Genomic DNA, 26,316 nt, shown 5'->3' with positions numbered 1-26,316 from the left:
GCCTATTTTCTGCAGCAGTATATTATCAATTCTGTGGAACAACTCAGGGTAACTTTGTTGGAGGAAAATATATTCAGGGTACATATTGTGGTGCTCGGAATCTTGAGTCAGCCAATCAGGAGCCAGAGACTCTGAACCAATCAGAGGCCGGCTGGAGCTATAAAGATTTGGAGGCAGTTGAGAAGTGGGGGATTAGAAGTCGAAGGGGGTTGGTTGAGTGAGGTTGGGAAAAGACTGGTCCTGAGGAGGGCTATAGTCTTGAAGTCCCTGAGGGGACAGGGTGTTAAAAGAGTAAATCTAATCTTTTGGACCAAGGAAAGGTCTAAAGATTGGGAAAAGGGTGGCATCTGAAATAAGAGTTGCTAGAAACCTCTACAATTGATTGATTGAGAGACAAGTTCACAACTGTTTATTATCAACAATCTTTTATTCTGTTTTGTTTATAAAATAAACTTATTTTATTGATTTATAATCAATCTGCTTGGCCTAAGTGATGAGTTTTTGAACACGCTACCAACTATATATTTGAGGCCAGAGATTTGAAAGTTTGTTGCCTCATCATATAGGAAGAAAGATTGTTACACATATTTAGATTGATACCTTCACTGGCAAGCCAAAATGCACAAAAAACATAGTGCAATTATGCATCAGATGAAAGGGGTTTAAAAAATCAGTAAGAAGTTAAATAGTGAAATTGTGAAAGCTTGCATTATGAGTTTTGTGCATTTTGACTGGCTAATGAAGGTACCACTCTTTTGCAGATTTGGAGTATTTTTGTTTGTTTTTTGCTGTATGGTCAAAATGGCTACCCCTAAATATCTTTCCTGGATCTGAAGATGCCATATTTAGATGCAAAGGGGAATCCTAAACAAAAGGAAAGTAAGGGCTGGAACTTTACTCTTTGAGGTTTCTTTCCAAAGTCAATGGGTTTTGTTTTGGAAAATAATTGACTGATTTTTACCTATACAGCAGCTAAAAGTTTTTCCAGATGCAGCAGTACAGAGACTTCTTGAGAAATTCAATGTTCTCTTCCCTGTATTAAAGATATCACTCTTTTGTGGATTTTGTATCTTGTTGGTAGGGTTTGGGAGCCAGTTTTAATTCCCAGCAACACAACTTACCCATAGACTATTGTGCTATACTATTGCTAAAGCTCTTTGCTGGCAAGCCTGATGACATAGTATTGCACTGATTAGCAGATTAACCTTGACCTACTGAATCACAGACCTGCACATGATAATATGTTGAATTCACAAATCTTCCTACATGCCTACTTAGAAGATTAACAAGAGCGGCAAGTTAAGTCTATTATGATTCAAAGATCCTCCAGAAATGCAATTTCCCCCATTTTCATGAGGCATCACCTCCTTCTGCACCTTACCCCTACTTCACAGCATGATTTTCAAGGGGTAGTGCCAGACAACACTGTATCGTTTTACTCAACTCCTACCTAGCACTTCCAAGATGAGGAAGACAGACGATTATTCATTTTCATTTATGCATGGAGAAAGGCATTTGGTATCTTCTAGATTTCTCTCCCTTATAATGAAACACTTGGGAATTTCCCAGTATTATTCTCATTTTTAAATAAGCCATGAATGTTGAGTGTCTGTCTTCATTGGAAGGCTCCAGAAGCATCAACTCTGGAAGGCTCACTAAACATATAATTAAACCAGAGATGGGCAACTTTGGCAGGTCTGTAGGTCATTTTTTCTGCCCTCAAGGGCACCACAATACACCCTCTAGATCCAAAAAATTGATATTTTTCATGTTAAAAAAGTGCAGGAGAGTCCTGTAGCTTATTTAAAAGGTGAATCCAGGAAAGGGTGTTCCAGGCACATTGAGAGTTGGGAGCCACAAAAATAGCCCCAGGGTGACAATTCAGCCATCTTTGATGTAAATAAGTTCAATTTATCCAAAAATATTTAAGGACCTCACTGCTTGAATTTGTCATCAAATGAATTCAACATTATAGTCAAAGTTTGCCCAGAACCTCTGCAACATCAGAGTAGCTAATCAATGACAGTCAATGAGGCTGCCACCCTGCTACCTGCCAAGGACTGACAAAGCAAGGAAAGAAGGGCATATAGAGAAATCAGAAGCCAAACAGCTGGTATTATGGAAAGACAGCCCATTTTGTGTGCCTCAAAACAATATCCACCAGACGTTTTTCTCACAAATTATCAAACTGGCACTAATCCTGCCATATCCTAAGACAGACAGGATGGACTGTCCTGTATAACTGAACCTATTCTCAACACATGACAGTGAAATTTCTTAGGATAAAACCTAATCAATGCTTCGAAAGAGGAAACTATGATTAGCCACACTTTCTTAGTGCTGCCAAACAAAAGATCTCCCATCCTCAACAGTTAAAACCAACCTTCAACAAAATGTGTTCCTTCAGTAACATAATCCAGCAGCTCCTCAAAAATGGCTGTAATCTTCTTCTTGGCCAGCACAAAGTGTTTTAATGGAGAGGGATTGATGTCTGCCATTATGCAGCTGAAAAAAATTAAACCGTACAGTATTACTAATCAAAATTTACCTGCCAATCTAAGCAAATCAAAACAGGTTTGACAATAAGGCATAAATCTTGAAAGTTATATATACAAGAGCTCTTGAATCAGAGCTTAAAGCACTAGTAAACTTTAATTATTTTGTTGTACACATGTGCATTTTATATAACATTTGCAAGGCATTAACCAGAATGTCAACTGCAAAATGATATTTAGTGGCTTGTGAACTAACCTTCTCCATGCAGGAAAGAAACCAAAAGCAAACATCAGTACTAAATAACATCTGGTAATAACAGGCTCACTCCTCCTGGGTCTACTGACCTAGAAAAGCACTGGGTGTCAGTCCCTTGTTTGCTTGTATTCTTCATTGTATGCAACATAAGGAATCTGCGTTCTGCAAGAAATGGATTGTACTGGAATAATGCTTGCCATGTGCTGTTCAACAACTGTTGTTACTGCTTTTAAACCTAGCGTATATAGTTTACCTATCAGTTGGGCAAAATGTGAACCTCTAAATATTTCCTTACCATTGGCTATACAGTACTGACCTGGGCTGATGGGAGTCACAGATTTTCTTATCATTGACTATACTAACCTGGGATGATGGGAGTTGCAGTTCAGCAATATCGGAGGGGCAATCTCAAACAGTAGAGAGTTCTGTGTACAGTACTCTGTAAAATATTACATTTATTGGATTTTTGCTGTTGTGTGCCTTCAATTCATTTCCAACGTATAGTGACCCTAGAGTGAACCTATTGTGGGGTTTTCTGAAGCTGAGCTCGTGTGACTCGTCCAAGATAATCCAGTGGGTTTCCATGGCCCACCAGGTAATTGACTCTGAACCTCAAAGTCATAGTCCACTGCTCAAACCACTACAACACACTGGGTGATCCAGATGTCATTTCCACAGTTGGTTGAAGTTGACAGATGTATGTGCAGCCAAAGTGAAGCCGCAGCCCTCAGCAGTGAATACAGAGTCTATCAGTCTACTATAAAGATAAAGTAAAGGGTTCCCCTTTGAAGTGATTGTCTAGTTGTGTCTGACTGTAGAGAGCAGGGCTCATCTAGGCTACTAACCCAAGGAGGATGCTTTGTCAAAGATGACTTGGTGGCCATGTGGCCCGCATGACTGCAAAGAACACTGTTACCTCCCCACCAAAGTGGTACCCATTTATCTACTTGTACTTTTACATGCTTCTGAACTGCTAAATTGGCAGAAGCTAGGACTGATGATGGGAGCTCACTCCATCCACAGTGCTTGGTCTCAAAGTGCCGACCTGCCAACCTTGCAATTGTCAGTCAGTGTCTTAACCACTGAGCCACCACGTCCCACATCACCCTACAATACATACTACAAATAAGACCCACACAGAAAGGTTAAGAGGTCTAGTCAGAAGAAATTCAGACAATTCCCAACTGGTTATGACCCACTCACCCATCCCTAGTAAGAGTGTAGAATTTAAAGAGGAGAGGCTACTTTACTGAGGAAATTAGCCAGTGTAGTGTAGTGTAGTGTAGTAATCAGAAGTGTGGCTGGGGATCTGGAAGATTCAGATGCCAAATTCAATCAAGCCATTTAATTTACTGAGTGGTCATTGCCAAATCACTTTTTCTTAGCTTAATCTACCTCACAGGAAGGTCCAGAGGACAAAGTGTGGAGGAGAAGAGCTACATACATTGCTGGAGAAAATACAAGATATAATTTTAACAACACCAACAACAAAACCCCAAATATACAGAGAGGCATCTGATAAGTTTCAAATTTGCCTAAGAATTTCAATTCAGCAGCTTTCTGCTGGACTCTCCCTTTGTCCTGGTCAAGCAATGTCCAGTCTGCTAACTTTTAAAATACTGCCAGGCTCTGTTTCTGCTTTCCTTCCAACAAACTCACTCAATCCCTTAAATGAAGGCCTGAAAATATTTGACCTGTCCCAATCTGATCCCAACTACATAAACTGAGTCATTTCTAAGGCAGGTTTCCAACCAGGAAAAATGTATCACATTTGAATCATAGAATCATAGAGTTGGAAGAGACCACTAGGGCCATCCAGTCCAACCCCCTGCCATGCAGGAAATCCAAATCAAAGCATCCCTGACAGATGGCCATCCAGCCTCTGTTTAAAGACCTCCAAGGAAGGAGACTCTATCACCCTCCGAGGGAGTGCATTCCACTGTCGAACAGCCCTTACTGTCAGGAAGTTCCTCCTAATGTTCAGGTGGAATCTCTTTTCCTGTAGCTTGCATCCATTGTTCCGGGTCCTGTTCTCTGGAGCAGCAGAAAACAAGCTTGCTCCCTCCTCAATATGACATCCTTTCAAATATTTAAACAGGGCTATCATATCACCTCTTAACCTTCTTTTCTCCAGGCTAAACATCCCCAGCTCCCTAAGTCGTTCCTCATAGGGCATGGTTTCCAGACCCTTCACCATTTTTGTCGCCCTCCTTTGGACACGCTCCAGTTTCTCAATGTCCTTTCTGAATTGTGGTGCCCAGAAATGGACACAATATTCTAGGTGGGGCCTGACCAGAGCTGAATACAGTGGCACTATTACTTCTCTTGATCTAGACACTATACTTCTATTGATGCAGCCTAAAATAGCATTGGCCTTTTTAGCTGCCGCATCACACTGTTCACTCATGTTCAACTTGTGGTCTACTTGGACTCCTAGATCCCTTTCACACGTAGTTTCATTCAGCCAGGTGTCACCCATCCTATATCCGTGCATTTTATTTTTCCGCCCTAAGTGCAATACCTTACATTTCTCTGTGTTGAATTTCATTTTGTTAGCTTTGGCCCAGCTTTCTAGTCTATTCAGGTCATTTTGAATCTTGATCCTGTCCTCTGGGGTATTAGCTATTCCCCCTAATTTGGTGTCATCTGCAAATTTGATAAGTATGCTCCCAATTCTGTCATCCAGGTCATTGATAAAGATGTTGAATAGCACTGGGCCCAGGACAGAGCCCTGTGGGACCCCACTGGTCACTTCTCTCCAGGATGAAAAGGAGCCATTGTTGAGCACCCTTTGGGTTCGGCCGGTCAACCAATTACAGATCCATGTAACAGTTCCTTTGTCTAGCCCACATTTTACAAGCTTGTTTGCAAGAATATCATGGGAAACCTTGTCAAGGGCATTACTGAAATCAAGATATACTATATCCACAGCATTCCCTTCATCTACCAAGCTGGTAATTTTATCAAAGAAAGAGATTAGGTTTGTCTGGCATGACTTGTTTCTCTGAAACCCATGTTGACTTTTTGTGATTATGGCATTGCCTTCTAGATGTTCACAGACTCTCTGTTTAATGATCTGCTCCAGAATCTTTCCTGGTATTGATGTCAGACTAACTGGACGATAATTGTTGGGATCCTCTTTTTTCCCCTTTTTGAAGATGGGGACAACGTTTGCCCTCCGCCAGTCTGCTGGGATCTCTCCTGTTTTGCAGGAGTTTTCAAAGATTATTGCCAATGGCTCCGATATTACTTTTGCCAGTTCTTTTAATACCCTTGGATGGAGTTCATCTGGTCCCGGAGACTTAAATTCATTTAGATTAATAAGGTGTTCCTCTACTATCTCTTTACTTATTCTGTGCTGAAATTCCCCTATTCTGTCCTCTGCTCCATTATCCTCAGGTTGAGCACCCTTTTCCTTTTCTGAGAAGACTGAGGCAAAAAAGGTGTCGAGTAATTCTGCCTTTTCTCTGTCTTCTGTTAGCATTTTGCCATCTTCTCCACGCAGTGGCCCTACCGTTTCCTTCTTCTTCCTTTTGCTGTGGACATATCCAAAAAAGACCTTTTTATTGTTCTTAACCTCTCTAGCAAGCCTGAGTTCGTTCTGCGCTTTAGCTTTTCTGACTTTACCCCTACACATGCCTGCTATTTCTTTGAATTCCTTTTTTGTGATTTCCCCCTTTTTCCATTTCTTATACATGTTCCGTTTCAAACTTAGCTCGGTTGAAAGTTCCTTAGTCATCCATCCTGGTTTCTTGAGACACCTCCCGTTTTTCTTTCTCACTGGAACTGTTTGAAATTGTGCCTTCAGTATCTCTCTTTTGAGAAAGTCCCATCCGTCCTGAACTCCTTTATTTTTTAGTATTTCTGACCATGGAATCGCTCTCAATACTTCTCTAAGTTTACTGAAATCCGCTCTCCTAAAGTCTAGGATGCGTGTCTGACTATGCCTGGCTTCTCCTCACCACTTGCACCCAGCTTTAGGACTTTCTGGTGCAAGGAGAAGAAAATGGTTTGTCTATGTGTCAAGCTCTGCTTATTAAAGCATCTCTGGGATGGATTAGTCAGTGGACGGTCCTTTAATTATCAGTTTCACTTACTTTTTTTGAGGTTGAATTCAAAGACATAGTTGTGTTAGTCTGGAAAATCAGTACACAGAAGGATCTTGTAGCACCTTTGACACTAATTGAAAGAGAGGAGTCAGTAGCATGAGCTTTCATAGACTTTAGTCTCAACATGCATGTATACAGTCATGCTAGATCACAAAAATCACAATCCATTATTCTCATATAGGTCTGTCTCTGGATTATCCATTCCAAAACATGCATCTGAGGAAGTAGACTTAAGTTTATGAAAGCTCATGCTGCCAGTTCCTCTCTTTCAGTTAGTCTCAAAGGTGCTACAAGATCCCTCTTTTTGAGGTTATTTCCCTGGAGTGGATGGAGCAGGACTGTGGCATTTCCAGATACCAAATACATTAAGCTTATACAGTGCGCCCTTCTCTAATGCGGAGGATCCATTCTGGACCCCCACACATACATAAGGGAAATACCGCATATGCTGGAGCCCCATTGAAAACAATGGGTCTCATGCTTGCGGGTGCCTCGGCACGTGCACCATTGCCTTTTCCGGCATATGGCTTTCAGCGTAAGCTGAAAGCTGCATATGGCATATCAGTGTATGACACAGCACACTGTACTTTCCTCTCTAAATTATTACATGTTTACAACATTATACAACATTTATTACATATAAAAATCAGTGAGGTTAGCGGGGCTGAATTCAAAGCAAATAATTATGCCAGGGAAGAGACCCAGCATGGTGTAGTGGTTTGAGTATTGGACTAGGACACTGAGCTGCAATTGCACTGCAGAAACAATCCAGGTTGACACCACTTTAACAGTCACAGCTCCATGCTGTGGAATCCTGGGATCTGTAGTTTGCTGTACCACCAGAGCTCTCAGACAGGGAGGCTAAATGTCTCACACAGCTACAATTCCCAGAACTTCCTAGCCCTGAGCCAGGGCAGGTAAAGCGGCCTCAAACTGAATTATTTCTGCAGTGTGGATCCAAGGAAACCAGGAACCGCTCAGCCATGGAAACCCACTGGTTCACCTTGGGCAAGTCACACTCTCTCAGTCTCAGGGGAAGGCAAGGGCAAACCCTCTCTAAATAAATATTGCCAAGGAAAACCCATGATAAGTTCACCTTAGGATCTCCATAAACCATAGTTGTTTGAGTACTGGACACTGGGAGACCAGGTTCAAATTGCTGCTCAGCCATGAAACCTGGTGGTGACCCTGGGCAGGTGACACTCTTTCAGTCTCAGAGGCAAGCAAAGGCAAACCCTCTCTGAACAAATTATGCCAAGAAACCACCCTGATAGGTCCACCATAAGTCACAAATGACTTCAAGTCACACAACAACAACCAGACCTACTAAAACAAATGGCAGTACTTGCCCTGCCCATAGGGAAACCATACTTGCCCACAAAGAATCATTGGAGAATACTTGCCCACAAAGAATCACTTATGGATTCCTTTTTTCTTTTGGTGTTGAACGTTTTAGAAACCCAGCTTCTATATTCTCTACAAGCAAGTACTCTCCTATTATCCCCTATGGGCAAGTATTCTATTATTCTCTATGGGCAAGTATTCTCCTATTATTCTCTATGGGCAAATATTCTATGATCCTCTATGGGCATGTATTTTCCGATTATTCTCTATGGGCAAGTATTCTATTATTCCTTATGGACAAATATTCTCCTATGATTCTCTATGGGTAACTTTTCTATTATTCCCTATGGGCAAGTATCCTCCAATTATTCCCTATGGGCAAGTATTCTATTATGCTCTATGGGGTATTATTCTCTATGGGCAAGTATTCTATGATTCTCTATGGGCAAGTATTGTCCAATGGTTCCCTATGGGCAACTATCCTCCTATGATTCTCTATGGGCAAGTATCCCCCCATTATTCCCTATGTGCAAGTATTCTCCAACAATTCTCTATGTTCAAGTATAGTTTCCTTATGGCCAAGTACTGTCATTTGTTTTAGTACATCCCAACAACAACAACATGCCAGGTTCTGTACAGAAAAACAAATAACTACCCAGCCAATGTTTAAAACTTAAGCCCAAAGTGGCATTACATAACCCACGTCCAATCTAAAGAAAAACACAAACAAAGCTGCTCTGAGGGCCTTTGTAGCTGAAGAGCAGTGTATAAATACTATAAATAAATCAAAATAAATTATTATTATTATTATTATTAAACTTTATTTATAAAGCACTGTAAATTTGCACAGTGCTGTACCAAGTGAGTATACAAAACAGAATAAAAAACCTGCCTAAGGCAAACAATCTAAATACAACAACAATACTAACTTTAAAACATATGTTAAAATACAGCAAAACACAGATACACACAAAATAAAAATACTCCTGTGCAACCCTCCTCTGAGCTCAGGCAGAATCACAGAATCCTAGCGTTGGAAGAGACCCCAAGAAGGGCCACCCAGTCCAACCCCCTTCTGCCATGCAGGAACTCTCAATCAAAGCCATCCAGCCTCTGCTTAAAGACCTCCAAAGAAGGAGACTCCACCTCAGTCTCCAAGGAAGGAGTGTGTTCCACTGTGAACAGCCCTTACTGTCAGGAAGCAGGTCCTCCTGATGTTGAGCTGGAATCTCTTTGCCTGCAGTTTGCATCCATTGCTCCAAATCCTAGTCTCTGGAGCAGCAGAAAACAAGCTTGTTCTCTCCTTTCAAGTATTTAAACAGGGCTATCATATCACCCCTTAACCTTTTCTTCTCCAGGCTAAACATCCCCAGCTCCCTAAGGAGTTCCTCACAAGGCTTCATGGTTTCCAGACCCTTCACCATTTTAGTCACCCTCTTTTGGACACCTCCAGTTTCTCCACATCCTTTTTGAATTGTGATGCCCAGAACTGGACACAGTATTCCAGGTGGGGCCTGACCAGAGCAGAATACAATGGCACTATTACTTCCCTTGATCTAGTCACTATACGCTTCTATTGATGCAGTCTAGAATCGCATTGGCCTTTTTAGCCGCTGCATCACACTGTTGACTCATGTTCAATTTGTGGCATACTTGGACTCGTGTAATTAACAATTTGGAAGCCGCTCTGATAGCCTTTTGCCTGAAGAGTGGGTTATAAACAAACAAACAAACAAACAATAGTTATTATTATTAGTCTCGTTCAGCCAGGTGTCCCTCAAACAAATAAATAAATACTGTACTGGGATATAAGTAAGCATAATAATAATAATAATGATGATGATGATGATGATGATGACACATTCCTCCCTCCAGACACAGAGACATGCATCCAGAGTGTTTTAAAGAGCTTTTTATGTTTTTTAAATTAAATTCTGTTCTTTTTCTAATGGGAAGCCAGTGTCGGTGGATTGCTTTGAGCCTTGGACTCTGCTTTGAGCCTTTGACTCTGGAGGCCAAGGGTTCGAATCCTGGGTCTGCCATGTAAACCTAATGGGTGGCCTTGGGCAGGTCACACTCTCTCAGCCTCAGAGGAAGGCAATGGCAAATCCCCTCTGGGCTCCACAACTGGGAAACAGCACCCCCTCCACCACAGCAACCCTCCTCCAATAAGAGGAAGGGGAGACCCTCACCTGGCAACGGCGCCTCAAAGCTCGCTGGGCCTGGCCCCTTTCCCTGCCCTTCTCTCCCTCAGCCTTCACTTCCGCCTTCCTTCCAAACCTTCACACGCTCCGCCATCTTTACTCAGGGCAAGGGAGGGAAAAAAGACACCCCGGCTTCGTTTTTTCCTCTGCGCCTGCGCCGAATCTGACCACGCCCCTTCTCCTCTCCTCCAGGAGGAGCAGCGGCGTCACAGACCCAGGAAGCGCCTTCCTTGCGTTCCATTCGGAAGCCCCGCCCCCACCGCCGCCTTCCGCATAGAGTTAGGAAGCGATGCACCGCAAGGGCACACTGCCGGCTGCCATTCGAAGAGGCAGTGAGAGTAAGAGGAGAAAAGAGAGGACCCCCCCCAAAGGTTTTTTGTTGTGGCCCTAAATAACATCAAATGTAATTCATTTTCATTGAGTGAGGCCCAATGGGAGGAGAAAAGAGGATTTCCCCCAAATAAAATCACATTAAAATTAATTTTTAATTAAAAAAATTAAAATTAAAACCATATATTTTTGCTTTTTGGGGGGGCTGCAAGGGCTAAAATGTTTTTGCGTGAGCTTATTCCTTCCAGCCTTCAGCATTAGCAATCCTGTCTTCATCTGGGAGAGCCATTGTCTTTCCATTCCTTTTTGGCATCACTGAAGACTCCAAGTTTAAAAGCTGGTCCTTTTTAGGTTGATTTGTTCTCTCCTCTTAAGAGTGGTTTAAACTGATAATTTTAAGTATTTAAGTATTCTGGCCCATAGAACTAATGAAGATGTCAATTTCCATTTTTAGTTTCCACGTTTCATCTGGCTAAGCATAAAGTATGTTCGTCTTTCCATTTGGACAATAATGTCACCTGTAAACATTTTTTAACACCTTTGGGTTCAGTTTAGAGAGAAAATATTCTCTGTATTATTATTTAACACAGCAATTCTATACACATTTCCCTTGGAATAAGACTTCTTAGACATAATGGCACTTGCTTCTCAGTAATGCTAGTAATATTTCATACATCCTACTATACTACATATGAGGCTTAAATAAAACTGAGATGCAGGCAGTTGTAGCCGTTATCTGTTCAGAAGTATCAAATCAACACATTCTTAATTTCAAAACTTCACAGTCAGCTATTAACAAGCACTTCAATTTCCTCTAAAGAACTGAGATACTAATGGTTCAGAAACACTAGTTATTTTCGATTGTGAACACAGAAGGAAGCCATGCAGCTGTCTGGATATTATTGGACTCCCAGCAGTCTTTGCTAGCAGTTTTGAGGGATGCTGGGAGTGACAGTCCAACACTAACTGTATGGCTGCATGATTCCCACCCCTTTCCCCAAATCTTCATAATAATGTTGGCATCTTTGTAGTCTAAAGTGCTTTAACCACAACACTGATGTCTTAAACTCTGCAATGCAGCTATCAGGCATCCTGACCTGAGAGAAAGAAATCTAAAAATGGCTCATCTATGCATGACACTCATTGGGAAAGGAGGAAATAGGAAAGTGACTGGAAAAGTGGTTTTTTAAAAATAGAATCTATATTTCAAACTGACATTTACATGGTGTCAATGATGAAGGCATGTGGCCATGTTCTTTCTATAAGAGTTTATTCCTGCCGTTTTGCCAGCATCCGAAGATGCCAGCCAGATGCTGACAAAATGCCAGGAATAAACTCATATAGAACATGGCCACAGAGCCCCAAAAACCCACAAAAAACTATGGATGCCGGCCATGAAAGCCTTCAGCTTCACATTGTATCGTCTGAAGTTTTTACAATTTTTTGCCCAATCTTTCTGCCAGAAATTTAGATATCACCCTTGAATGTTTAAAACCATTACGTCCGAATCACCCTGTACCAGGATCTGAATTTTTCTCATCTCTTTATCCAATTTAAATTGTGAACTTTGAACTTACCTCTGTACAATGTGAAGTCAAAAGCTTTACCTCTGTATCTTGCAGAGTTTGATTTGAATGTGGTGCCCTGCCACTTTCTATCTTAAAGTACTGTAATCAGAAATCCATGGCTTGAGCTTCGGCTTTTCTCTTCCCTTGTTTCTGGTCTAGCTACTGATGAAAGTTTCTAAAGAACTCAAGAGGTTTCATATTATTCTGTGACTTTTAGGTTCCACTAATAAAGCTATTGCACTAATACGGATATTAGCATGGAGGAGGAAAATCTGTCAGTGGGTCATTTCAAATGATACATGTCTTTAGTTAAATTTGAAATTCAAGATAAGCTCCCTCATTTGCCTATATCTGCTTACTTAGTAACACTATAAACACAAATGATGCACAACTTTATCTTGGATACTTTTATTTCCCTCCATAGCTAACAAAAGGACATTCATTTATACTAGGTTGTCTTCAGAAATCAATTGTACAATAACAGATTCAGTGACATACACATTTCGACCTTAATCAGCAAAATCAAATTGTTTCTGCCAGTGCACTTAGCTTTTACCTGCAGAAAACCTGATCAATGAATCCAAATTTTGTAGAGATGAAACACTCTGTTGTGCTCAAGTTCTTAGATATGCCTTGAAGATTCTATGAATGAACCCAAAAAGCCAGGGATCATATGTGTGGGTGGTTGTGCACATACTGGTGTTTCAGATCTATCATCAACTTACATTAATTATTCCATGATATCACTATCCCATCAATGCAATGGCTTCCATTTTCACCATAGTTTATTATCAAACACCAGTAGTGCAACATTAGAAGTGTGGTTGTAGCTGAAGTGACTGTCTCCAAGTGACATAAGGGGAAATTCATTTATAGTTTGACCTTAGGATAACATATGTGGGAATTATATCAATTCTAATATTCTGAACTACATCAAGGGGGAAACCCACACTACTACAACAATCAAGCAGTTTCGTGCATCTGAAGATGACTCAAAAGGTCCTTTTCATTACCAAACCTCATCAAGCAATCAGTACACTTATGAGGCAGCTCAGCTGAATGTCGGAAGTCCAAATGAGTTTTGAGGTCTCCAATTTGCCCTGTGGAATATTCACAATATTGACACAAATAAATCCCCTCAGACTCGTGAGTGTTCAAATGTTTGCAGTATTCCAGCATGCCAGAAAAGCCCTTCCCGCAGTCGTCGCAAACATGGGGAAATATTTTGGTATGTTCGATTGCCACATGCCGGTTGACATTGGTATGAAGCCTGCTACGGAAGCCACAGACTTGACACACAAAGAAGTTCTTGCACTTGTCAAAGCTGATTTTGTTGACCAGACTGTACTGCCCTTGCTGCTGCCTGCTATGGTAGCTATCGCTCAGCTCTATCAGCCGGCCTGCATGCTCATTTACCACGTGGCTGTGCAAGTCCTCTGGGTCGCTAGTTTCATGCTCACAAAACTGACAAAGGTACTGCTCGTCGCAGCTGTGCTCCTGGAAATGGAGATACAACTCACTACTGGAGGAGAACTGAACATCGCATTGCTCACACCAATAAAGGTGATCGCTGAAGTGAGTGTCTGCAATGTGTTGGCTCAGGTTTTCAAACATCACTGTTTTGTAGTCACAGTATTTGCAAATGTAGGGATCTTCTTCATGGATTTTTAAGTGTTCAACGAGCACCTTTTTGGAGGAGAAGCTCTCCTTACACACCCGGCAGATGTTGCCCTCAGGACATGTCTTATGCTTCAGAACCATGTGCTGCTTTAAATCCGAGAAGTACTTGCTGTTGAATGTGCATCGTTCACATTTGTACAAACCACTGCTGTTAGCCCGCAGCAAAGGCCATTTTGGCTGAATGGTAACATTCAAAGGAGGATTCTTCCCAAGCACCTTGCAGCTTTCCACTGGAATTTCCTCAGCTTCTTCTGCTTCAAGCTTCTCTGGAGAAATGGTCTGTGTTTCTATGTCATGGACCTCCACAGCCTGGACTTCTGTAGTGGAAATTTCTACTGTTTGAATGTCCAGTGGTTTCTCCTCTTCAGTTAAGCTGTCACTGAAAATAGGTGATTCACACCTATCTTTAAAAATTCCATTGTTGGACAGTTTATCTATAAAAAGGAGATAAGTGAAGCCAAAGTTATAAAGAGTCACCAATTTTGTTTCCTCCTTTTCCCATTTTAATCTGCTTGATAAAATTTATCAGTTTACTAGATGGACAAGGTCAGCCTGGGTTTCTCCTGTCATCAAGAAGGAAAGAATGGCCTGACTCCCTACAATAACTTGAGTATAAACAAGAGAAGTACAGATACAATTTGCAGACTCCATACTGTATGCTATAATATAGGGATGAGCAACTATGGGAGAGTAGGGGGGCATATTAGCTCCACAGGAGATCTTGAGCCTGTACCCCTTCCACTACTGCCAAAAAATATTCCCAAATATTTGTGTTCCCAAATACTCCCCAACACCCTCTAAGAAGTGTAGGGGCCATTTTTGCCATTTTCCAGCCCCTCCAAGACAACTGGGCTCTAGACAGGCATTTTTTCTAAACAGGAAGTACCCAGAAGTCACTTTTTGTTTTAAAAGAGGACCTTCCTGTATGTAAAATACTTTCAACATCTGGGAGGTGGGACTGTTTTGCCCCCTCCTGCAATAACAGGAATAGTAGTCCTCCAATAAATCAAGCTTCCTGTTTTTACCCCAATATTTCTACCAGACTCCCTGACTTTCACATTCCATGGGAACCCACAAGTCACATGTCTCTGCAGACTGTAGTTTCCACCCCTGCTTTAAGGAACTTTATTAATAACATCTCTAACAGCTGGCACTGTTTTTTCTTTCAACATTCTTTATTAAAAAGAGAAAGTAAATATAACTAGAACTCAAGTCACACGCAGTCATCTTTACACAAACACTTTCATTTACCTTTCTTTTTAGGATCCATGAAATATAACCCCATGACATTATTCTGAGTCCCACTCCACTGAGATATCCCAGCATACACTGGACTGCCATCCTCATCAGTATCTGTGGTGTGCACTGTATTGTGAAATCTCCCTATTGAGAAAAGGGATGCTTTGGTGGTTTTATCCTAAATCAATTTATACATGACAGTAACCCAGTATCACATACCAAGAGCTTATTTTGTAGTCTAGTTTCAGTAATGAATTACTAACATGTTATTTAAAAATAGTGAGGAATCCATTCTGGCTTTGTCTGACATAAGTAACTTATACAGCAGGTTAAACATCTAGAACATTTTTCTCCATATGTCTTTACACATGGATAGTATAACTATATATTGATGTTTTTTTATGAGAATAAAATTTTTACTCCCTCCCTAACTGTCATCTTTCAGCCTCTGAGGGAGAGAGAAGGCTGGCCCAGTTCCATTAGGGGCTAGCCTGAAGACAGAGGCTCCTCCCTCCCTAACTGTCATCTTTCGGCCTCTGAGGGAGAGAGAAGGCTGGCCCAGTACCATCAGGGGCTAGCCTGAAGAAGGAGGATCCTCCCTCCCTAACTGTCATCTTTCGGCCTCTGAGGGAGAGAGAAGGCTGGCCCAGTTCCATCAGGGGCTAGCCTGAAGAAGAAGAGCCCTCCCTCCGGTCCATCTGCCTTGGTCCAGGCCTCAGAGGGAGAGAAGAATGCTGGACCTGATTCCCTCCCCCCCTCACCATTCCCTTCTCCTTTTGTGTCGTGTCTTTTAGATTGTAAGCCTGTGGGCAGGGAACTGTCTGTTATCCCCTCTATTGTAAACCGCTCGGATTCCCAGTGATTGGGCGGTATATAAATAAAACCTATTATTATTATTATTATAAGCACACCAAAAACAATGAGATTAATTTCAGAGTAAAGATGCACAGGATTCTCCTATAGATCTACTTATAGGTAAGCTTGTCTACATACTATATGTTTACCCAAAAGTGATTCTCAATGTGCTCTGGTTGGCTTCCTCCCTGAGAATTGTGCTGAGGATAGAAGCTTTCAGGATCTTTGTCTTGCATATTAAGGAGGGGAAGAAGAATTAAAAGACAAAACATCTGATAAGCCTTGGGCATGTGGCCAGTTGCATGGAATGAATCCAGGGAAAAGTCAACTAACAGTGTATTACTGATAATTTTCTATTTATGGAAAAAAGGTGCTGCAAGGGCTATGATGGTTTCTTTTAAATAAATCTTGTGTTCATTACAGGGGTGGGAACTATGGAGCCATTCAGATGTTGGATTGCAACCATCAGCATCCCTTGTCATTAGCTTGGGCAGCTGGGAGCTACAATCTTACAACATCTGAAGAATGCATGGTTTTTAATTTCTTCATTAAAATAGTATATCCCTTAGATATATGGTCTTATACCATTTCTATGTTGAATAGCATATTTCCCCTTGTTTTATTTACATTTTAACAAATTCATCTAATCTGTATTTTTACACAGCACCTGATCAAAGTACCTGATTATTTAAAGTATTTAAATTTAAAGTATTTAAATGCAAAGTATCTGATTATTTAACAATGCAATCCTAGGCATGTTGTTCACAGTGCAACATTATGCATGGCTATTTAGAAGTCTTATCAAATTCAATTGGGATATACTAGGGGTGATGTTTGTTTTGGAGTGCATCCTTAATTATCTTTAAAACTCCTTTATTAAAAGATTTCATATTTAATTATTCAAGTATAATCTTGGCTTTCATGTTGCTAGTGACAGCTTGACCATGGACCCAAAAGAGGACTGTGCTTTGACAGATTTTTCCGATTTTTAAAAATCAACACATGCAGCCATGCCATCTCTGACTGACCCCATTAGCATTAGTGAACCAAATGGACTTGGCTGCCTACTAGGAATTATCTATCCATTGTCCCTTGTACAATCATGATTTAGGCCATGCCTAAAAAGGAAGTTTTAGTAAAACCAAAAGTATACAATAAAAAAACCTCAAGTAGGTAAAAAATAGAAAGAACTGATGTAGTCTAACATTATGCCTTTTCAGAGTGTGCTCAGACCATCTGTGCAGAGTCTACAATGTACCATATGTGCTGTAATGATAGGAAGGAGGATCTCTGAAAACTATGTGCCGATACCATATGGTTTGCAGGATATTTCTCCCAGACATATTCCCACCTCAGCATAACCGTGAATGGATGTAGCAAGATGCTAAATCTTACCTCGGTTATCAGAGACTTTTGTGTCTAGCTGTTTCATGGAACACACACTGTAACAATGGTCAGAAAATATACCACTATTGTCTATGTATTTCGGAACCCCAGAAGAAACTACAAAGAAAAAGGGCAGACATCAACATACATAACAACAGAAGCACATCCAAATTGTTGCAGCCTTTTAATGTAATGCACAAGAATCAGAACTGCTATAATATAGTTGGCATCCTCTTAGGGATTTACTATGGCATAAGCTCAACCATTCTAAGTTCTTTTTTTGGTCATTGTGAAGGTTGGAATTCTATACTGACCTTGAGCAAACGCCCTTCAGGATTCAACTTTTAGCTGTTGCAACCTCCACCGAACAGCCATTTAAGGCTGGTAAGCGGGTGGCATTAGAGAAACATCTGACAATGTTCCTATGGAAGTTTCAGAAGATTGTGGTCCAAAACACACTGCAGATATAATCCAGTTTGAGACCACTTTAACTGCCCTAGCTCAGTGCTAGGGAATCATGGGAATTGTATAGAGAAAGCTAAATGTCTCACAAAACAACAGTTATCAGAATTCCCTTGCACTGAATCAGGGCAGTTAAAGCAGTCTCAAACTGGATTATATCTGCATTGTGTTTTGGATCAATATCATTGTTCTGCATTTGGCTATAGGGACAAAGTCAGATGCTTCAGTGATGGCCCTGGCTCTCGACTGGGCACTAAATGACCATGAAGTAAAGACTGCAGCAGCTGAAAGTTGAGTCTTGGAGGAGTTGAGAAGGAACATGCATTGTAGTTCTACTGCATAACTTTTACATTACTATTCCCTAATGCAGGGAGTTTCATTATTAGTAAAACAATATTTAGAAAATACACAGCCCATGTCCATTTCCAAAACTTAAGGATCAAGGCCTTCAATTATTGAAGTGATACATCAGAGGACAGCAGCAGTGGTATTTAGAAACAGTGGGGCATGAACTGCTGTACATTTATTGGACAACTTGTTACTGAGTTCCACAATGTTATAGAGAAACGTAAATTACAGGGATGACAGCTTCTATATCTATATAACAGGCATATCTCACTAAAACAGCAGGTTAGGTTCCAGAAACACCACCATAAAGCAAACCAAAGCCTTTTTTTTTACTTGCCAGTGTTTATTAAGATCTAAAAACATATATACACCATTATTTATTAAGCATGCAATAGTGCTTAGCTTATACATTTAAAAATTCCCGGAAAATAACATTGAGACATGAAGTGTATAAATGCTGTAAACAGACTGGGCGTTGGTAACAAAATGGTGCTGTACTGAATGGTGCAGTGGCTTAGCAGTTTAGATGCTGATTCCGACAACCACAGGTTCCAGGTCAGCAGTTCGAGACACAAATGCTGTGTGACGGAGTAATCTCCTATCACTAGTTCCAGTAAAAGTGCAAGTAGATAAATAGGTACCACTTTGGTGGAAAGGAAACAACGTTCTGTGCAGTCATGCTGGCCACATAACCACCAGAGTCGTCTTTGCCAAAGCTGGCTCCCTCTGCTTAGCAACCGGGATGAGCAACACCCCCTGCAGTTGGACACGATTTGATAACCACGTCAAAGGGGAAACTTTTACCTTTTTTTACTGTACAGTATAATCAAAAAGCGCTGTATTAATGTAGTGCACTAAAGCAGAGCTTTAAAGCAGGATATGCCTGTGTATATAATAACGCATACACAATCTTTTGTTTTATGTCATAAAGTAATTTCTGACCTATGGAGAACTTATCATGGGGTTTTCTTGCCAACATTTGTTTAACATTTGGTTTGCCACTACTTTACTCTGAGGCTGAGAGAGTTTAACTTGCCCGAGTTCACCCAAGGGACAACTAGGGATTTGAACTCAGATGTCCAGAGTCATAATCCAGTGGTCAAACCATTACACTACACTAGCTTTCTATATATGTATTACAGATTCAATCAACTTACATTTTAAGAGTGTAGCAGAGAAACATGCACATCCAAACTAGTGCTTAGCTTACACCAGAGAAAAGTGTGGTCCATGGGCTGAATGAAGCCCTTGGACCCCATGTTTGTGGTCCCTGATGCTTATTAGTCCTACAAAAGCGTCTTAAAGAAAAATATAGTGCAACTGCCCCCCCCCCCAGTTTGAACAGTTAATCTTCATTTAAGGTTTCCATTTCAAAATTTACCATGCACCATTTTTAACAGGTGTATTCACTAGGAAATGAAAAATTTATTTCTACAAGAGTAAGCAAATGTATGTATTCTTAACTAACCTGAATAACGTGAGGGATGTAGAGTTTTCCTTTTCCTCTTCTTTGGATGTTCATTCATTTTGCTTCGGTATAAAAGAACTGAAAGTAGCTGTCAAAAGATATATTTGTTAATGCCCTTCCTGTTAATTTGGAGACAGCTCTCCCAACAACTTAAATTGGTAATTAAGCCCCTCTGTGCCATGTATCAACAAGCTGAATCTGACTACTAGCAAGAACTAGGATTATTTTAAAATGAGACACTAGAACAGTGGTTCTCAAGCTTTGAGCATCCATTTGTTTTGGACTTCAGATCCCAGAAGCCTCAGCCAACTTGGTCAGCAATCAGGAATTTTGGGAGCTGAAGTCCAAAACATCTGGAAGTCCAAAGGCTGGGAGAACCACTGCAATAGTTGAAAACCATCGTACATTCAGGGAGGACCTGGATTGTTGGAAGATTGGGCTGTCAGTCCCAACTAGAGCAGGCTGAATGAATCAATGGAGTCTACATAAATATTGGTGTAGTAACTGCCCATAGGTTTAGTCTACCTCAGTCCTTTGCTGATATGTAGGAGCTAGAGCTTTGCTGATACATAGGAACTAGAGCTAGAGTCCTGGAAATTACAGCAGTAACAACAAGAGTGTTAAATTTAGTATCTTTCTCTTTGGGCATCTGTATAATGAAGATATGCCCAAAAGCTTGGATATTGGTGCAGTTTAGCTTAGCTATGCAAATAAATTACCTGGAACAATAACAATAAAATCTGTGAAACTATTTAAATTTAGTATTTCCAGCAAAACATGGTTGCTCCAGGAGTTAAGAAATTTAGCTAACCAAAGCCTTCATTAAAGCTTTCTCAGAGTATCTGTCATTCTGGGATTTTAAAATAATAATTTTGAAAAATCATCTGGAACAAAATGTCCTTTTTATTTTTTCTCATCTGCCACCAGTTTGCAACTCAAATATTATTTAATGGTTTGTTATTTAATTTCCAAAAACATTGCTTCTGCCAACACAGTATCCCATCTAGAAGGCTTCCAATTCCTAACGGAGAAGTCCACACATTTTAAGGCATTATTCAAAACTACAAACTTATGCCATTTTAATTAATTTTGATGTGTGTGTGTGTGTATTTCAATTTATAACCATCTTTTTTACTGTCCAGTGACCCAAGATGACTGATAAAATTGAAAATAAAATAAAAGTTCAGCTAAAAATGTTCTATTAGAAATGTTGAAAAGACAAGTATCAGCTGTATTAAAACATATAATTAAAATAGTTTAAAATACATTGATAAAACATGAAATAAATTCAGAAACTTAACTGAAAACATACCAGATTAAAAAACACTGCATATCACTGTGCGCTGTGAATTCTTAGATTTCCATAGTCAGGTCTTTCAACTTGATAGACCCTTCACTGCTGCAAAGTGAAATAAGAACAGAAGGACTGCTGACTACAAAGCTTCTGACAACAGAGGAAGCATCTAAAAATGGGGGAAACACAACCACCCAAACAAACACAAATGTTTAATTCAGATTAGAACAATTTATGCAGCACATAAACATCTGTATAAGCATGCAAAAAAGAATATTTTCTGTCTTGAGGTATTTATATATGTTTAGCATTTTGCAGCTACAGAGAAGTGGCAATGTAGAAGACATAAAATACAGATTAGTAACCATGAAAAGCATCTAGGAAAGGTCATAGCTTCCATTCCCCTTGCTCTGAAAGAAAAGCTGAATGTGAGAGATTATCAGATCAGTTACTAGATTCACTGCAGAGACAACACAGGCACTGGTTTATAGAACAAATGCTACCTTGTATATGTACAAATGCATCTGTTCTTTAATTCATTTGCTGAGAAAGAGAACTCCTCAGAGGCTGAACTCTCCTATAGGTCAGTGGGGGAAATTGAAATTTCTTGGTTGATAAACTACAAGGATGTTGGGAGAATGGGTAGAGGTTCATTAGAAATCAACTTTAAAAATGCAGAATACAAAAAAGTCTGCAAAAACTGGAAAAGGGTAAAAATAATGTGCTCTTCCCGGGGGAAGTATTTCATCAGGAAAATTCTGTTTAACTAGAGAGGCATTCTAAGATGCTCTTAAGTGCCATAAACTGATGTAGCACAATGGCTATGAGACTGGACTACAAATCACAAAGCCTTTTGAGATCTGACTCTCATTTATACCATGAACTCAATAGATATCTTTAGGAAAGTGAACTATCTGCTGTATGGGGATAATAAAATACCAATTTTCCTTACAGAGATATTTAAAAGACAATACATAACACACATGAAGAACTCTGAATGCTCCAAAACAGGACTGGAGAACCCATGATTTTGTAGATGAACTCCAATAAGACTCAGTCACCTGGTCAATAATAAGTAGGACTTACAATAAAATAATGAACTGTGAAAAAGCCACAAGTCAGAGCACAGTCATAAAATATATAATGCCACAATAAAACCTCCAATACTTAACAGATTGGAAAATATGGTTCTTGCATGGCACCAAGCGAAAAAAAAAAAAAAGCAAAAACAAACCCAAGGATGGTGCCAGAAGCATCTTTCAGATGATGGAATTTCAGAGAAAAAGGTCACAAAATTGAAATAGCCTTATCTCTAATGAGCTATCTCAGAGGGTTAAAAGACCTAGAAGAGACTCTTGGAAACTAATCTCAACAAAGAAAAACAAGTGGTTGTTAAAGGAACCTTGAACTATGCCATCTAAGGGGTGAAACAGATGGGCAGAAGGGGCGACTTGAAGACAGAGTGGGACCACAGCAAACACATGCTGTGGCCCCAATCTGCCTTGAAGTCAGCTGAAAAAGAAGCGGCAAAGATCCACTCCTTTTTTGGCTAGAGAAAAGGTGACTATTCCCGCCCCACCCTGGCCTCACAGTGGCTTCAAGCAGCTCTGGTGTGCGGTGCATAAATGCCACGCCACTGGAGCGCCTTGAGGCTGCCCAAATTCTGGGCAGTGTGGGAGCGTGCGGCAACAAACACCACTCTCCCAAGCCACCTAGACAGGAGCTTTGAAGGGCTGTCTGTTCCGGCCCTAAGACATTCAGAATTTTACCCAGGAGATCTGAAGCCAATGGAATTGTTTATGAACTTGCAAGATGGATTACATATATCTGAATTTAATTAGAAATCATTGTGCTGAAGATTTGCACAATTTTCAAAGGCTGCCCCACTCTAGCACACCTAATAATTTACAGCTCTTTTCATTATGTGTTGTTGTTGTGTGGCTTTTAGTTGTTTCTGACTTACGATGACCCTAAGGTGATCCTAACACAGGTTTTTTCTCGCCAAGATTTGTTCAGAGCGGGTTTACCCCCGTCTTCCTCTGAGGCTGACAGAATATGATTAATCAAGGCTGCCTAGTGGGTTTCCATGGCCGAGAAAGAATTTGAACCCTGATCTCCAAAGCCAGGGCCCAACATTCAAGCCATTACAACACACTGACTATTCATTTTTCAGCATATGCAGTATTAAAAGTTGTAGACTTTATTAAATGTCCTGTTGCTTATTAAGTAAAAGTGAAGTAGTCAGCATAGGTTTATGTTAGCTGGCTTATCTTGCTTGTAGGCGAACACTTTTACCAAGTGGAGATAGGATAACATCTCTCATTTAGAACCTAGTGAGACTTGCTTCTGTCAGTGAAAATAAGCAGATGTTCAGATTGCTAACATTTGTGCAAAAGTCCTCAATGACCCCATGTTTTACATTAACATGATCATTCAAAATAGTCAAATCAGTCTTGTTGATAATGAAAGCAGAAACAAGGATGAGGAACCTCTAGACCTTCGGATATTTTGGCCTCCAACTACAACAATCCCAGGCATTTGGCCATGCTGAATAAGGCAGACAGGAGTTGCAGATCTGTTCAAAGGAATATCTTTGGAAATTTCAGCATTGTTCTGCCCTGATTTAAGACTTATTCTCTTCATCCACAAAGGCATCTATCACTAGCACTCTCCATGCATTTCAGGAATCAACGTCTGCAGTAGGACTGGCTCTATCTGTGTAGCACAGAGTCACATTCTGTTCAAAACATTCCAGAATCAATGTTCTAAAGCAATGGTTCTTCACCTACTGTCTGCACACTCCAGGAGGCTGCAAGGTCCTGACAGAGGGTCTGCAAAGGCTTGAAGAAATGTTATGTCAAACCACTTTGGTTGAAAATTACATTAATCTGTGTTACCTCAAAAAAATCCCACAGGGAGATTGATTTTCTCTGGGAAAGGGAGAATAGATCTAATATATTGGAAGCTTCCCATCAGTTCTCAAAACCAATGAGAACACAACCCAGGAAGTTCTAAGTGCAGCTGAACTGCCCTGTCTCAGTGCTAGGGAATCCTGGGAATTGTAGTTCCCTAACAGAGAAGACAAAGGCGGGTTACACACCGCCATGAAAGTACGCACTCTGCGCGTACTAGGGTTAGGGAGGTGCGGTGCTTCTGCACCTCCCTAACCCTAATACGCGCTCTGCGCATAAAAAATGACGTTGGCCGTTCCAGTCGGCCGCCGCCATGAGGACGTCACGGCCGCACCGCCTCTATACGGGGCGGCGCAGACGTGACGTCCTCGCTCCGCGCCAGGGTGCCTAGTGTGCCCTTAGCGCGAACCAGGAAGGAGCTCCGTTTCGGAGCTCCTTCCTGGTTTGCGGCGCCGCTTTGCTTCGCTGGGTGCAGCCTTCAGACGGCTGCGCCCAGTGAAGCAAGGGAGAAAGGGGCCAAGCGGCCCCTTTCTCCCCCTCCCTGCCATCGCGGGGTGTCCTTGGGGCTTGAAGCCCCAAGGACACCCCTTTTCAGGCTGCGGGGAAGTGGCATTTTGCCGCTTCCCCGCAGCCTGAAAAGCGGCGGATCGGGGCCTCAGCGGCTGCCGTTCTCACTGCTGAGGCCCCGATACACCAGGGAAAGGGGCGGGTGCAGCCCGCCCCAAATAGGCGGTCTGTAACCCGCCTAAATGTTTCACAGAAATACAGTTCCCTGAATTCCCTAGCAGTGAGCCAGGGCAGTTAAAGCAGTCTCAAACTGGATTATTTATTCAGTGTGTTTTTATACCTCTGTTAGTCTCAAAAGTACTACTAGATCCCTTTGCATGATAATATAAACTAATATGGCTATGCCTTTGAATTTTGCAAACCTTATTTGTTATCCCTATCCCCTGTGGTTGATTTCCAGGTATAATGGCTTTGATATGCATTAAGTCTGCATTCATGCACTTTTACCTTGGAGTATGCTCCTCTGGACAAGGACCTTACTCCCGAGTATCTACATACAGGTAACTTTGCTGGGTTGTTTCTTTCACATCATGATCCACTGCCGAGTTGTTGCTGTTGCTGTGTGCCTTCAATTTGTTTCCAACTTATGGCAACACTAAGGCAAGACTGAAAGTCTATTAGAAGACTTTACCCTTTTCTTACTCTTTATAGGAAGAGATCATTCAGTTTCATATTACGACACAGAAATGCCAAAGCAAGTTGTGTAAAAAACTGTACACGATGGAGCAAATCTGAGGCCACTTTTCGATTTAGAATGCCAATTCCTATGAAATCCATAAAATATTTTAAAAACTTTTTATGATCCTCAATTTTGTGTAATCAGTTACCTACCTTAAAAGCTGTACAGAAAGAAGGCTGGATGTAGTAACTCAAGAAGAAGTCCGTCTAACTTCAATAACAATTTCCAGGTTACACGGCCTCAACTGAAAAAGATATATTAAGATAAGAAGAATCAGCCCAATCACTAAATCAATATCACTAGTAGCAATAATAATAATGATAATAATTAATGATGATGATGATGATAAAAGTAAGGCCGTCTGACTTCAATGACAATTCCCAGAATAAATATTGCCAGCAGCAATAACAACAATTAATGACAATAATGATGATGACAACGATGATGAGTATTAAGCCCTTCAGACTTCAATGACTTCCCAGAATAAATAAATATTACCAGCAGCAACAACAATTAATAATGACAAAGATAATGATAATAAATACTAATAAGCTCCTCTGACTTACATGACAATTCACAGATAAGGGTTACACAGCCTCAGCTGAAAAAGATATATTAAAATAAGAAGAATCACCCCAACCACAGAATCAATATCACCGGCAGCATGAATAGAAATTAAAAATTAACAATGATGATTAACAAATTAATTAATTAATGATGAACAAATTAACAAATTCACATGCCCAAATAACAAAAATTTAGTGTATAAAGGGAGACAGAAATTTAATGTCCAAAAATAATGACAAAAAGTTTGATGCCCAAAATCTGATGTACAAAGAGGGACAGAAACTTAATGTACAGATAATGACAAAAATAATATTATTGTCCAAATTTGATGTGCAAAGAATGAAAAAATGTAATGTCCACATTTAATGTACAAAGAGGAACAAAAGTGTAACATCCATTACAAAAAATTAGTCCATGTTTAATGTACAAAGGAGGAAAGCAATGTCATCATGTCCAAATTATGACAAAAATATGTAACATCCTAATTGGCAGAAATATAACATCCATTACAAAAATGTAATGTTCACATTTAATGTGCAAATGACCCCCCCCC

At 40.6% G+C, this 26,316-nt stretch overlaps 2 protein-coding genes across 11 annotated transcripts in view; both read right to left on the bottom strand.

Annotated features, from left to right (window-relative positions):
• Nucleotides 1-10,550, bottom strand: part of MFN1 (mitofusin 1) — a 95,081-nt gene extending 84,531 nt beyond the window's left edge. The window contains exons 1-4 of one of the 5 annotated variants that reach the window (XM_042457923.1): nt 10,397-10,538; nt 3,115-3,190; nt 2,752-2,913; nt 2,384-2,505 (exon numbers count right to left, since the gene is read on the bottom strand). In XM_042457923.1, the coding sequence (XP_042313857.1) occupies nt 2,384-2,505; nt 2,752-2,786 (157 nt within the window). In that variant the 5' untranslated portion in view covers nt 2,787-2,913; nt 3,115-3,190; nt 10,397-10,538. Of the gene's footprint in view, nt 1-2,383; nt 2,506-2,751; nt 2,914-3,114; nt 3,191-10,396 lie in introns of all 5 variants that reach the window. The other 4 variants (XM_042457921.1, XM_042457922.1, XM_042457925.1 and 1 more) reach the window with 4 other exon arrangements.
• Nucleotides 10,551-12,687: 2,137 nt separating this feature from the next.
• ZNF639 (zinc finger protein 639) lies at nt 12,688-26,297 on the bottom strand. Of its 6 annotated transcripts, none has more exons than XM_042457929.1 (7): nt 25,763-26,297; nt 25,349-25,440; nt 21,057-21,207; nt 19,745-19,832; nt 17,476-17,583; nt 15,238-15,369; nt 12,688-14,420 (listed from the first exon to the last, which is right to left on the bottom strand). In XM_042457929.1, exons 4-7 carry the CDS (start codon nt 19,800-19,802, stop codon nt 13,270-13,272), a joined length of 1,449 nt encoding a protein of 482 aa, XP_042313863.1. In that variant the 5' UTR covers nt 19,803-19,832; nt 21,057-21,207; nt 25,349-25,440; nt 25,763-26,297; the 3' UTR covers nt 12,688-13,269. The 6 variants fall into 6 exon arrangements, with proteins under 6 accessions (XP_042313863.1, XP_042313862.1, XP_042313864.1 ...); XM_042457928.1 differs by having other exon boundaries at nt 21,057-21,143; XM_042457930.1 differs by lacking the exon at nt 25,349-25,440 and having other exon boundaries at nt 21,057-21,143.
• Nucleotides 26,298-26,316: the final 19 nt, after the last annotated feature.

The sequence above is a fragment of the Sceloporus undulatus genome, chromosome 3, assembly GCF_019175285.1.
Source record: "Sceloporus undulatus isolate JIND9_A2432 ecotype Alabama chromosome 3, SceUnd_v1.1, whole genome shotgun sequence".
Taxonomy (NCBI): domain Eukaryota; kingdom Metazoa; phylum Chordata; class Lepidosauria; order Squamata; family Phrynosomatidae; genus Sceloporus; species Sceloporus undulatus.
The sequence above is the reverse complement of the archived record's forward strand: the minus strand, read 5'-3'. Positions and strand labels throughout refer to the sequence as shown.